Raw genomic sequence first — 15298 nt, forward strand, 5'->3', positions numbered from 1 at the left:
AGATTGCCATGCTGAGTGAAGTAAGTCAGACAGAGAAAGACAAGTGTCATCTGATATCTCTTTTATCAGATGGAATTTTAAAAAGTGGTATCTACAAATGAAGGTGTTTACAAAACTGAAATGGAGTCCAGGATGTAGAAAACTAATTATGGTTACCAAAGGGGGTAAGGGATATGAGGGATAAACTGGCAGACTGAGATTCACATATACACACTGCTATATATAAAATAGATAACTAATGAGAACCTTCTGTATAACACAGGAAACTGTACTCGATATTCTATAATGACCTATACAGGAGCACAATCTAAAAAAGAGTGGATATATGTATACATATCCACTTTGCTGTACAACAGCAACTAACATTGTAAAGCAACTATACTCCAATAAAAATTAATTTTAAAAGTAGAGATAATAAATCTACTGGAAAAAATAAGAGTTTTCAGAACTTTGAAAAAACAGTGATACCTGACTTCTCATCCAGACCAATAGAAGTTACAAAAGAAAAGTGTTTTAAAGTGTTTAATAAAATAAACAAATAAAACTTTCAAGCTAGCTTCTTATGAAAATGAAGGTATATATTAAAATGTCTGTGTTGAATATCAATGCTAAGAGGGTGGAAAGTCAATGTGCAGACTTTTAAACTATATTTGCAATGCATATTTCTGAAAAATGACTCAAATGAAAAAATATATAAATCACATAAAATTAATCAGTAAAGAAAACAGTCAGGAAGAATGGGACAATCTTGGAGATCCAATTCAGAAATTTGATATTCAATACCTAATAAATATACTAAAATAATATTATTATTCATCAGGTAAGTGAAAATAAAGCTTCCTCTGAGTGCTCCATCTGTGTCCTTTCAGCTCCCTGAATGTCCTAATGTAGCTAGGAGAATATGACCCAAGAGGACAGGGAAAAATAATGACTGTCTCAAAGAAAATAAGTGATTAAATAAATTTCCTATAGTTTTCCTCATCAAACCAATGTGGAGAAAAAAAAAAGTAGTAACAAGTCACAGATTCTGGACATTGAAGAAAAGGCAGGTTTCACTAGAAAAAAAGAAAGATGGTATTTTTTGAGCTTATTCTATGTCAGGCACTGTGGTATGCATTTCAGACTCATCATCTAATTTAAATATCAAAACCCTATGAGATAGGTTTTATTGTTTCATTTTTTTTAATCTTTGGGAAATGAGCCATAACTTTCCTATCTGTGAAATGCTCCTCTACCTTTTATTAACCACCAGAGTGTAGCATTTTAGGGGGCTCCTGAGGAGCAAGGTCTGGACTATGGAGAAGCACTTGGACTCAAAATAGGGTGGCTGGGCATCTGAGTGATGGTGACATTACTGGTTTAAACTGAAACCAAAAGTGAGCTAGAATAGAAGATTCCAAACCTAGGCACAAAGTCCCAGGATGAGTGGATGAGGAAATCATCCACTAACCAGTTAACAGTGCTGAATGCTTTAGCAAGCTTTTTATATAATAGTATGTGGGGAAAATTGAGGGTACGATGGGGTATTATTCTTTAAACACTCCTATGATGCTATCTTCCCAAATATCTACATGGTGTTATCTCTGAAGTTCCTTTACATCTTTACTCATCTTTACCTGGTGAATTCTTTATTTAAATCTTTCTATTTTCCTTCCTTGAGAATCAGACTCCGGCACAGTGTATGTAGCAGGCATGAAAGCTGAAGCACTGCCACCTGGGGTCCTACTCAGAGGTTTTGTGATACTTACACTGGCTTCCTTGCTGCCCTCTGTGCTGAGTCTCTTCAGTCGTGTCCGACTGCAACCCCATGGCCTGTAGCCCACCAGGCTCCTCTGTACGTGGGATTCTCCAGGCAAGAATACTAGAGTGGGGTTGCCATGCCCTCCTCCAGGGGACCTCCCCCACCCAGGGATCAAACCCACACCTCTTAGATCTCCTACACTGACACTCCTATACTCCTTTACCACTAGCGCCACCTGGTAAGCACTAAATTGTGAGGAAGTCTAGTCAAGGTCAGGAAGCAACAGTTAGAACTGGACATGGAACAAGAGACTGGTTCCAAATAGGAAAAGGAGTACGTCAAGACTATATATTGTCACCCTGCTTATTTAACTTATATGCAGAGTAAGTCATGAGAAAAGCTGGGCTGGAAGAAGCACAAGCTGGAATCAAGATTGCTGGGAGAAACATCAATAACCTCAGATATGCAGATGACACCACCCTTATGGCAGAAAGTGAAGAGGAACTAAAGAGCCTCTTGATGAAAATGAAAGAGGAGAGTGAAACAGTTGGCTTAAAGCTCAACATTCAGAAAACTAAGATCATGGCATTTGGTCCCATCACTTCATGGGAAATAGATGGGAAACAGTGGAAACAGTGTCAGACTTTATTTTGGGGGGCTTCAAAATCACTGCAGATGGTGATTGTAGCCATGAAATTAAAAGATGCTTATTCCTTGGAAGGAAAGTTATGACCAACCTAGATAGCATATTCAAAAGCAGAGACATTACTTTGCCAACAAAGGTCCATCTAGTCAAGGCTATGGTTTTTCCTGAGGTCATGTATGGATGTGAGAGTTGGACTGTGAAGAAAGCTGAGCGCCAAAGAATTGATGCTTTTGAACTGTGGTGTTGGAGAAGACTCTTGAGAGTCCCCTGGATTGCAAGAAGATCCAACCAGTCCATTCTAAAGGAGACCAGTCCTGGGTGTTCATTGAAAGGACTGATGCTGTAGTTGAAACTCCAATACTTTGGCCACCTCATGTGATGAGTTGACTCATTGGAAAAAACCCTGATGCTGGGAGGGATTGGGGGCAGGAGGAGAAGGGGACGACAGAGGATGAGACGGCTGGATGGCATTACCAACTTGATGGACATGAATTTGAGTAAACTCCGGGAGTTGGTGATGGACTGGGAAGCTTGGCGTGCTGTAGTTCATGGGGTCGCAAAGAGTCGGGCACAACTGAGAGACTGAACTGAATATTGATGTGTGTGTGTGTGTGTGTGTGTGTGTGTATATATATATATATATATATATATATATCAGAGTAGTAAATCACAACCCACTCCAGTATTCTTGCCTGGAAAATCCCACGGACAGAGAAACCTGATGGACTGTAGTCCATAGGGCTGCAAAGAGTTGGACACAACTGAGCATATATATATAATAAATGTTTTATTTTTCACATAGGACAGTCATGTGCATTCCTACAGGTCAGTAGATATTATTCTAATTTATTAGTTCTTTTTCTTAATGATAATAACCTTTAGTGAAATATCTTAACACATAAATAAGGCATTTCCATTACAGAAAATATGACCAGTCAGGTGAAGACATAAAAAAGAAATAAAATTAGGAGGGAGAACAAGATGGCAGAGGAGTAGGTGGACATGAGGTACTTCTCTCTCCATGGATAACATCAGGAATACACCTTCAGACACAGAAGTACATGCAGAACACCAACTGAGAGTGGACAGGAGTATCTGATCAGCAGAAAAGAATATATAGACCCCCACAAAACTTGGTAGGAGAAAGAACTAGGGGGAAAAATAGGAGTGTTAGTAGGACTGGACCTGCTCTCAGCAGGTGGGGGAACTGAAGCAGGGTCCAATCCCCACACTGGAGCAATTGTCTGAGTCAGAGAAGAAACATTTAAGGCTGAGAGTGAAACAGCTGATCTGTGGCAGCCTACATGGAATGAAAATCAGAGGGTCCTTGCCACAGCCATTCAGACCCCAGATGGCACAGTGTCTGGGAGCTGGAGTTTAGGGATTGTGGAGCAATCCCCGGGCGAGGGCTGCTGTTGACTGCACAGAGACAGATCGAGGGGACGTGAGGGAGGAGTTTGTGGTGTGCAATGCCTGTGCAGAAAAGCCGGGCAGCCATGGAAGCAAGGCGATCCTGCTGAGTCACGCGTAGGGGGTGGAGCCATCACTATAGCCTCTCTCCCCCTACAGGCCAGCCTCGGCAACTGAACAATAGGGAGGCTGGCCCATCAAACACCTGACCCCTGAACTACAGAGTAGGACCCCACCCAGGGTGCCCCATTAAGTGCCTGACGTGCCCCTCTATAGAGTAGGACCCCAGCTACGGGGGCTCCTCTATGTGCCTGATGCACCTGAGCAACAGAGAAGGACCCCAGCCAAGGAAGCCTTCTAAGTGCCTGAAGGGGCAGAGCCTTGGAGAAAGACTGGCCAAAGAGGCCTTCTGATGACCAGCTACAAGAGGCTCAAAAAGACTCCGATAGGGCCATAAGTCCAGCGGTGGAGGCAGTCCGTGTCCCCGCACATTTGGCGTTGCCAGGGTCCTCACAAGCCAGGCAGCTGTGCCACCTTCATGCTCAACTCTCACTGGGGCAGAGCTGCCACAGGCAAAAAGTCTTGCCCCTATGCACACAGGGTAGCTTCGGTAGTGTCCAACTCTTTGCGACCCTGTAGACTGGCCTACCTGGAGAAAGAAATGGCAACCCACTCCAGTATTCTTGCCTGGAGAATCCCAGGGACAGAGGAGCCTAGTGGGCTGCCGTCTATGGGGTCGCACAGAGTCGGACACGACTGAAGCGGCTTAGCAGCAGCAGCAGCAGCTGTACAAGCTGCAGATTAAATCCACACATTGACCACATGGGGTCGCTGTTGGCAACGAGCTGATTCTAAAATGTGACCCTTTTAGGTTACTTCTGTACAAAGTGTTCTAGCATATTTGCTGCTGCTGCTGCTAAGTCGCTTCAGTCGTGTCCGACTCTGTGCGACCCCATAGACGGCAGCCCACTAGGCTCCTCTTTCCCTGGGATTCTCCAGACAAGAACACTGAGGTGGGTTGCCATTTCCCTCTCCAATGCATGAAAGTGAAAAGTGAAAAGGAAGTCGCTCAGTCGTGTCCGACTCTTTGCGACCCCATGGAGTGCAGCCTACCAGGCTCCTCCGTCCATGGGATTTTCTAGGCGAGAGTACTGGCGTGGGGTGTCATTGCCTTGACTCCCTCAAAAATCCTTTTTTCTTCTCCACCTGGTACTGAAGGAAGCTGGTTATTCCATACTTGTTATTTCATATATACTGTGTCAAAATGTTACTAGAAGTCATTGGTACTCATTGATCTTTTCCATGGGAAAATGAAGAAGTTGCTTACTTAGAATACTTTCAACAATTTTAGACCTGGAAGTGTTGCCCAAATATTTTCTAGTGATTTTCCTTTCCCATGTTATATGAGCAAAGAACTCAACATACCACTATTTTTTTCCACATTAATGTGAGTATCTAACGTGTTTGGATTATTGCAATTGGCTGATTCAACTAAAATTAAGATCTCTTTTGGATTTAGCTCTTTTTCAGAGTTAATTTTTTTTTTTTTTTTTTACTGTTACTGAGTTTATGTTGTTTTTGTTTTTGTTTTTGCTGTGGGATCTTAGTTCCCCACATACACCCTGCAATGGAAACTTGGAGTCCTAACCGCTGGACTGCCAGGGGATTCTCTACTGGGTATTTCTTGAAGGAAGAGTGAATGATCCATATATACATTAAAAATAGTCACATATACTATAATTCCTACGCAACTGCTTTCTACTGGTCACGGTTCTTTAATGTGGGTTAGAAAAGAAGGAAAGGAATGAGAAGCAATTACATTTTACTGCTGACTGTTTCGGAGAAGGCAATAGCACCCCACTTCAGTACTCTTGCCTGGAAAATCCCATGGACGGAGGAGCCTGGTAGGCTGCAGTCCATGGGGTCTCGAAGAGTTGGACACGACTGAGAGACTTCACTTTCACTTTTCACTTTCATGCATTGGAGAAGGAAATGGCAACCTACTCCAGTGTTCTTGCCTGGAGAATCCCAGGGACGGGGGAGCCTGGTGGGCTGCTATCTATGGGGTCACACAGAGTCGGACACGACTGAAGCGACTTAGCAGCAGCAGCAGCAGCTGACTTTTACAACAGGCTGACTCTGAAGTAGGTGTTATTGTCTCAATTTTATAGACGAAGAAACTGAGGCTCCAAGGAGAGAGTTGCCTTAGGTCACAAGGTGGAAGAGCTGGGATTTGGATTTAGGTCTGTCTTGACTCTGAACTTGTGCCTTTTCTTCTTCTCCTCCACTTCCTGTTTTGGTCACTGATTCTACATCAAGTATCTTTTCCTAGCTGGTCAGTAGGGACTAGTGAGGGATCCACTTCTCCGTTTAATATCTGTTAAAGGAATTTGAGTAGCAGATGTAAGGTGTGGACTTAGTGTGATTACAAAAGGACACCAGGGTGTCAGGAGATGAAAGGTCCAGTTCAGATGGCCTCATCTGCTCTTTTGTGGAATAAGATTAAGATTTCATTTCATCTTACATTGGAACCAATGGGGTATTTCTGGGCATGAACGACCACCTCAGATGGATTATTCTCAGAGATCCATGAATACAAGACTGACTACAGTGGATGAACACCTTCTGGAACTGTGGAAAATCGATGAGAAATAAGGAGCCCAATGGAATCTACCCTTTGAAATATTTGTTTCATTCAGACCAAATCTTTAGAGCGTTAGAACATAGCAAAGATCTAAAAGGAAATCCAGGCTGCTGTGCTGTTGTGCTAGAAGTTTTTACCACTGTTCTTCCTGAGTGCTCAGTTGAACCTTGAGGGGAAGCCCATTCTGAGGAGCTGTCGCCCTACTATTGGCTTGCTTCTGGGGACAGCCCCGTGTGAGAGCTGCTAGTGTGGGCTCTGGAAGTTGCTGCTACGTCTCTTCCCTGGTTCATAGCCTGGTCGAGGCTCAGACTCAGCAACAGAACTTAGACCCTGGGTCCTGGTTTACATTAGAATATGAGGCAGATGACAAGAGTGACCGTGCTCCTGACCTTGGGTGAGTTATTATGGCATTAAAACAAATTGGGATCTGGGTCCAGACAAGGATCTACAACCCTGCCTGCTACCATTGCTCTTTATTCAAGATGCTGAGGGATGGCTTTGGGGTCCTATTTTTCTCCAGGCTGTTCCTTGGCATTTATGTGAGAAGCGAGAGAAATAAAGACATTCGGGGTTACTGAGCTCTGGTCTATCCATGGGAGGAAGAAATTAGACCTGCCACTTCTGTTCATGTGTTCCTGGGATTCTTCAGAATAAATATATATAAAACAATGTGTCCCAAAACATGAGTAAGAAGTAAATTGTCTGTTCATGTGTTCCTGGGATTCCTCAGAATAATTATTTAAAAAAATGTGTCCCAAAACACAAGTGAGAAGTAAATTGTGTGTGTCTGTATATGGTGGGGAAATAGGGGGTTTACTTGAGAAAGAACCTGGAGGGTGCTGAGTTGGACCTTCAATTTGATTTCAAAATAGGAGCTAGTGTTGTGTTTTTTACTTCCACAGGTACTTTGAGTCTTGCTAAGACCTCCCAGCCCATCTTCATTGACTCATACGAAGGACAAGAAGTGAACATATCCTGTAACCACACCACAATAGCTACAAGTGAATATATCTTCTGGTATCGACAGTTCCCCAACCAGGGACCACAATATATCATTCAGGGATATAAGACAAACGTGGAAAATGAAGTGGCATCTCTGTTAATTCCTCCTGACAGGAAGTTCAGCACCCTGAGCCTGCCCCAGGCTTCCCTGAGAGACACCGCTGTGTACTACTGCATCGTGGGAGAGGCACACTGTGACAGATGGGGCTGCACCTGTGCAGTATCCCCGTGTGGGGTGGGAGTCACAGCCCAGGGGATCCCCAAAGCAGTACCTTCTAAACTGTTTATTTTACTGTATTATTTTCAGAACATATTAGCAAATCCATGTATTACTTTACTATTTTAAAAAAATATTGGTCTTATTTGTTTTTAAAATAGGTGTTCCATTTCTATGGTCTAAAATTCAAAAAACACAAAAGGGCGTGATGCCTTTGTCCCATTATTGTCTCTGAGCTGCTCAATTATACAAAAGGAGACAATCTATGGTATGTACACTGTTGTCACTTAGCTCACTGATGCCCCTCAGTTCATGCACATGCATGCACACACACACTACACACCCTTACATGCACATTGCATGCAGTCAGTTTAGACAACAAGCTTCTCAGCTTTTGAAAATTCAGTCTAAGTGTCAGGCAATTATTGTCACACAAATTTTGAACATTTCTTTGGCATTTTGAGCCCCCACAAGATTCTTTCCAAGTCTTCTCTGTGTTTGGATCTTTTACTCTGTGTTACCCCTCTTTCTCTCTTCTTTTGTCCCACTCCCTTGTTGTGGGTGGCATGGCAAATAGAATGGGATGATGGTGGGGGAGTCGAAAAGTTTTTTGATTCTGATTGGTATCATACACTATTTTTGCAATATATTAAGCAGAAATATAGGGATGCTGGGTCATTATCAATTTTCAGAGTTGAGTCCTTTGAGGACCAAAGGGAGATAGGAATAATGGCAAAGATCCTGGGAATCTTGCTAGTGAGCCCTGTTGTTATTTGGACTTATAGGACTTCCATCATAGTGATCAGAAGTATTTATGGAGTATCATTAGAGTAGGGAGCTTGCTTAGATCTCACTGCTGCACTGAAAATCAAAGGGAGACAGGAATAATGGCAAAGTTCCTGGGAATCTTGCTAGTGAGCCTGCAGCTTAGTCAGGACTGTGAGGATATTATTATTAGTGTTTTAGTGGGCAGTTGTCTCTGATTTTGGCAACAAGAATTGCAACAGTTGATGATATTTTCTACTGAGACCCACCCCATGGAATGGGTTTTAAGCCAACTTTTTCACTCTCCTCTTTCACTTTCATCAAGAGGCTCTTTAGTTCTTCTTCACTTTCTGACATAAGGGTGGTGTCATCTGCATATCTGAGGGTATTGATATTTCTCCTGGCAAACTAATTCCAGCTTGTGCTTCATCCAGCCCAGTGTTGCTCATGACGTACTCTGCATGTAAGTATAATAAGCAGGATGACTATACACAGCCTTGACGTACTCCTTTTCCTATTTGGAACCAGTCAGTTGTTCCATGTCCGGTTCTACCTTTTGCCTCCTGACCTGCATACAGATTTCTCAAAAGGCAGGTCAGGTGGTCTGGTATTCCCATCTCTTTAAGAATTTCCCACAGTTTATTGTAATCTACAAGGTCAAATGCTTTAGCATAATAAATAAAGCAGATGTTTTTCTGGAATTCTCTTACTTTTTCTATGCTCCAATGGGTATTTGCAATTTGATCTCTTGTTCCTCTGCCTTTTCTAAAACCAGAATGAACATCTGGAATTTTATGGTTCATGTACTGTTAAAGCCTGGCTTGGAGAATTTTGAACATTATTTTGCTAGCATGTGAGATGAGTGCAATTGTGTGGTATTTTGAACATTCTTTGGCATTACCCTTTGTTACTGGAATGAGAAATGACCTTTTCCAGTCCTGTGAGCACTGCTGAGTTTTCCAAATTTGCTGACATATTGAGTGCAGCACTTTCACAGCATCATCTTTCAGGATTTGAAATAGCTCAACTGGAATTTCATCACCTCCACTGGCTTTGTTCATAGTGATGTTTCCTAAGTCCCACTTGACTTCACATTCCAGGACGTCTGGCTCTAGGTGAGTGATCACACCATCATGATTATCTTGGTCATGAAGATCTTTTTTGTACAGTTGTGTGTATTCTTGCCACCTCTTCTTAATATCTTCTGCTTCTGTTAGGTCCTTACAATTTCTGTCCTTTATTGAGCCCATCTTTGCATGAAATGTTCCCTTGGTATCTCTAATTTTATTGAAGTGATCTCTAGTCTTTCCCATTCTGTTGTTTTCCTCTATTTCTTTGCATTGATCTCTGAGGAAGGCTTTCTTATCTCTCCTTGCTATTCTTTGGAACTCTGCATTCAGATGCTTATCTCTTTCCTTTTCTCCTTTGCTTTTCACTTCTCTTCTTTTCACAGCTATTTGTAAGACCTCCGCAGACAGCCATTTTGCTTTTTTGCATTTCTTTTCCATGGGGATGGTCTTGATCCCTGTCTCCTGTACAATGTCACGAACCTCCGTCCATAGTTCATCAGGCACTCTGTCTATCAGATCTAATCCCTGAATCTATCTCTAAGATCATGGCATCTGGTCCCATCACTTCATGGCAAATAGATGGGGAAACAGTGGAAACAGTGTCAGACTTTATTTTGGGGGGCTCCAAAATCACTGTGAATGGTGACTGCAGCCATGAAATTAAAAGATGCTTGCTCCTTGGAAGAAAAGTTACGACCGAGCTAGACAGCATATTAAAAAGCAGAGACATTACTTTGCCGACAAAGGTCCATATAGTCAAAGCTATGGTTTTTCCAATAGTCATGTATGGATGTGAGAGTTGGACTCTAAAGAAAGCTGAGCACTGAAGAATTGATGCTTTTGAACTGTGGTGTTGGAGAAGACTCTTGAGAGTCCCTTGGACTGCAAGGAGGTCCAACCAGTCCATCGTAAAGGAGATCAGTCCTGGGTGTTCATTGGAAGGACTGATGCTAAAGCTGAAACTCCTATACTTTGGCCACCTCATGTGAAGAGGTGACTCATTGGAAAAGACCCTGATGCTGGGAGGGATTGGGGGCAGGAAGAGAAGGGGACGACAGAGGATGAGATGGCTGGATGGCATCACTGACTCGATGGACGTGAGTTTGAGTGAACTCCGGGAGTTGATGACAGACAGGGAGGCCTGGCGTGCTACGATTCATAGGGTCACAATAGGAGTCAGACACGACTGAGCGACTGAACTGAACTGAACTGATGGTAGGCATTGGTCTCGTGGTTAAAGATACCTTTTCTGCAATACAGACAAGTTTCCTGCACATATGGATTTTTTATTCTACTGTGGGGAGATAGGACAAGAAAACAAACTAATGACTTCAAAACTTAAGTGACATTAATAAAATAAAACAGCATAAAATTAAAAAGAATCACAGTGGTTGTGTGGTAAGTTGCTCAATGTTCTAAAAACTCCAACTGAGTCTTGAATTTAAAAAAAAAAAAGGGGTGAAAAGCAGTGTTAAGATCTGGGGTAAGGAAGAGTTTTCAAATGCAGTAAGGGTCCTAAGGCAGGAGGAAATTTGAGTTATTTGTGAAAGAAAAATGGCTGGGATATTGTGATATATATTATGATATTCCCATAAAGTAGTGAAAAAAGAGAGGTGGGTGATAATGGCAAAGAGGTAATCAAGAGCTCAGTCTTATGTGGACTTATAACATTATGGTTAGATTTATATTTTATTCTACATGTAACAGGAAGCATTTGAAGGGTTTTGGGGTGATCTAATCTAATTTATAATTTTAGAAGGATCACGTTCTGTGCCCTGAGGAATAACTCATTGAGGAAGACTGGGACAAGATTAAGTCTTAAAGACAATTAGGAAGACCTTGTAAGAGACTCAATGAGACCTGACAGAGACCTGATGGAGGCCAAGTTCTGGGAGGGGTCCTGTAGTGTGGTCACTTTTTTTTTTATGTGAAAAATTTTAAATGCAAGCTATTTTAGTGGCAATTGGTTAGAACAATCTTTCCCATGCTCACTTCTCCTGTATCACGCTTCCCCTTGTTTCAGGTAGTATTGGAGTACCTTCAGACAGTTTTGGAAATCCAGTTATAGGGGTGGGTTGAGTTGAGGACACATTTAGTTTGCATCAAATGAGATATATTAATGTGATTCACAGTGACGTCTGTGTATAGTTAAGTTTTTGCTAGTCAATTCTACTGTAGGAATTGCTTCCAGAAATATTCCTTCACACTACTATATCCACTCACCCAGCATTAGGACATGAAACTTCACAAAACTAGCTTGGGCATGTTCTATGGTCCTCAGTACTTCAGTATATAGTTAGAAGAGGAGAATCAAGGTTTAAGATATACAGATTGTGTCATATAATTTAGTAATTTGCCTATTCTAGGTCTCATGTAAATGGAATAAATCATATAGTATTTGTCCTTTTGTGCCTGGCTTATTTCACTTTAGCATAATGTCTTCCAGGTACACCCATTTTGTAGCATGTCTCAAAATTTCATTCTTTTTAAAGGCAGAATAATATTCCATCATAGAGATATGCAACATTTTTGTTTATCTATTTATCAGTTGAAATGTGATTTTTTAATCTGAGACTTGAAGGATAAGAAAGATTTGAGCAAAGCTGGCTAAATTAATGGAGGTGAGCATCAGGAATATAAGAAAAGATAGAAGAAGTAGTCTGGGGCCACAGCATTCAAATATTTGTGAAGAGTATGGATTTTATTCAAACTATAAGGACAAAGCTGTTGGCTAAATGAAAACTCCACATTGACATGATATAATTTCTATTTTAATATTGTCATCCTTACTGCAATGTAGTGAGCAAGGAGTGAGTGTTGTTTTGTGAATGCATTCAAGATGTATTTATCTCTTCCTACAGCTTTTTTTTTTTAACTGAGATATAATTGACATATAACATTGTGTAAGTTTAAAGTGTACAATGTTTTGATTTGACATATTTATATATTGCACTATGATTCAGTTCAGTTCAGTCACTAAGTCGTGTTGGACTCTTTGTCCCATGAACCCCATGAACCGCAGCATGCCAGGCCTCCTTGTCCATCACCAACTCTCGGAATCCACCCAAACCCATGTCCATTGTGTCGGTGATGCCATCCAACCATCTCATCCTCTGTAGTCCCGTTCTCCTCCTACCCTCAGTCCTCAGCATCAGAGTCTTTTCAAATGAGTCAGCTCTTCACATCAGGTGGTCAAAATATTGGAGTTTCAGTTTCAACATCAGTCCTTCCAATGAACACCCAGGACTGATCTCCTTTAGGATGGACTGGTTGGATCTCCTTGCAGTCCAAGGGACTCTCAAGAGTCTTCTCCAACACCACAGTTCAAAAGCATCAGTTCTTCAGCACTCAGCTGTCTTTATAGTCCAACTGTCACATCCATATATGACCACTGGGTAAACCATAGCCTTGATTAGACGGACCTTTGTTGACAAGGTAATGTCTCTGCTTTTTAATATGCTGTGTAGGTTGGCATTGGAGAAGGAAATGGCAACCCACTCCAGTGTTCTTGCCTGGAGAATCCCAGGGACAGGGGAACCTGAGGGGCTGCCGTCTATGGGGTCGCACAGAGTCGGACACGACTGAAGCGACTTAGCAGCAGCAGCAGCAGCAGATTGGTCATAACTTTACTTCCAAGGAGTAAGCATCTTTTAATTTCATGGCTGCAATCACCATCTGCAGTGATTTTGGAGCCCCCCAAAATACAGTCAGCCACTGTTTCCCCATCTATTTGTCATGAAGTGATGGGACCGGATGCCATGATCTTAGTTTTCTGAACATTGAACTTTAAGCCAACTTTTTCACTCTCCTCTTTCACTCTCATCAAGAGGGTTTTTAGTTCTTCACTTTCTGCCCTAAGGGTGGTGTCATCTGCATATCCGAGTTTATTGATATTTCTCCTGGCAATCTTGATTCCAGTCTGTGCTTCCTCCAGCCCAGCGTTTCTCATGATGTACTCTGCATAGAAGTTAAATAAGCAGGGTGACAATATATAGTCTTGACGTACTCCTTTTCCTATTTGGAACCAGTCCGTTGTTCCATGTCCAGTTCTAACTGTTGCTTCCTGACCTGCATACAGGTTTCTCAAGAGACAGGTCAAGTGGTCTGGTATTCCCATCTCTTTCAGAATTTTCCACAGTTTATTGTGATCCACACAGTCAAAGGCTTTGGCATAGTCAGTAAAGCAAAAATAGATGCTTTTCTGGAATTCTCTTGCTTTTTCAGTGATCCAGCAAATGTTGGCAATTTGATCTCTGGTTCGTCTGCCTTTTCTAAATTCAGCTTGAACATCTGGAAGTTCACAGTTCACATATTTCTCAAGTCTGGCTTGGAGAATTTTGATGATTAGCTAACACCTTTATCAAGTCATATAATTATCATTCCTTTTTTGTGGCAAGAACAATTAAAATATAGTTTCTCAGCAACATTGAAGTTTATAATACAGTATTGTTGGCTATAATTGCTATACTTTAGATCTGCAGGACTTATCTACTAGTTACAAGTTTGTATTCTTAAACAATATCTCTCCAGTTCCCTGACTCCCAACCCTTGGTAATCATCATTGTACTCTCTTTTTATGAGTTTGGCTTTTTTTAGATTCCACATATAAGTGCTATTATATAGTATTGGTCTTTTTGATAAGTCACTTAGCACAATGCACTCAAGGTCTATCCAGCTTATCACAAATGGCAGGATTTCCTTCCATATCCATAACCATGTTATATATATATCGCATCCTTTTTATCCATTCACTCATTGATGGACTGTTACATCGTTTCCATATCTTGGCTATTGTGAGTAATGCTGCAGTAAACTTGGAAATGCAGACACCTCTATGATCTCCTAGTTTTCATTTCCTTTGGATATATACCCAGAGGCAGAATTGCTGGGTAATATGGTAGTTTTATTATTATTTTTTTAATTTAATTTTATTTTTAAACTTTACATAACTGTATTAGTTTTGCCAAATATCAAAATGAATCCACCACAGGTATACATGTGTTCCCCATCCTGAACCCTCCTCCCTCCTCCCTCCCCATACCATCCCTCTGGGTCGTCCCAGTGCACCAGCCCCAAGCATCCAGTATCGTGCATCGAACCTGGACTGGCAACTCGTTTCATACATGATATTTTACATGTTTCAATGCCATTCTCCCAAATCTTCCCACCCTCTCCCTCTCTCACAGAGTCCATAAGACTGTTCTATACATCAGTGTCTCTTTTGCTGTCTCGTACACAGGGTTATTGTTACCATCTTTCTAAATTCCATATATATGCGTTAGTATACTGTATTGGTGTTTTTCTTTCTGGCTTACTTCACTCTGTATAATAGGCTCCAGTTTCATCCACCTCATTAGAACTGATTCAAATGTATTCTTTTTAATGGCTGAATAATACTCCATTGTGTATATGTACCATAGCTTTCTTATCCATTCATCTGCTGATGGACATCTAGGTTGCTTCCATGTCCTGGCTATTATAAACAGTGCCGCGATGAACATTGGGGTACACGTGTCTCTTTCCCTTCTGGTTTCCTCAGTGTGTATGCCCAGCAGTGGGATTGCTGGATCATAAGGCAGGTCTATTTCCAGTTTTTTAAGGAATCTCCACACTGTTCTCCATAGTGGCTGTACTAGTTTGCATTCCCACCAACAGTGTAAGAGGGTTCCCTTTTCTCCACACCCTCTCCAGCATTTATTGCTTGTAGACTTTTGGATCGCAGCCATTCTGACTGGTGTGAAATGGTACCTCATAGTGGTTTTGGTTTGCATTTGTCTGATAATGAGTGATGTTGAGCATCTTT

At 41.6% G+C, this 15298-nt stretch overlaps 1 gene segment (V, D, J or C); it reads left to right on the top strand.

Annotated features, from left to right (window-relative positions):
• Positions 1-6633: 6633 nt before the first annotated feature.
• Positions 6634-11563, top strand: LOC123464730. The segment is given in 3 exon segments: positions 6634-6835; positions 7344-7711; positions 11519-11563. Coding segments are annotated over 3 exon segments (453 nt in total).
• The last annotated feature ends 3735 nt before the right edge of the window (positions 11564-15298 follow it).

Source organism: Bubalus bubalis, chromosome 11 (genome assembly GCF_019923935.1).
Source record: "Bubalus bubalis isolate 160015118507 breed Murrah chromosome 11, NDDB_SH_1, whole genome shotgun sequence".
Lineage (NCBI taxonomy): Eukaryota > Metazoa > Chordata > Mammalia > Artiodactyla > Bovidae > Bubalus > Bubalus bubalis.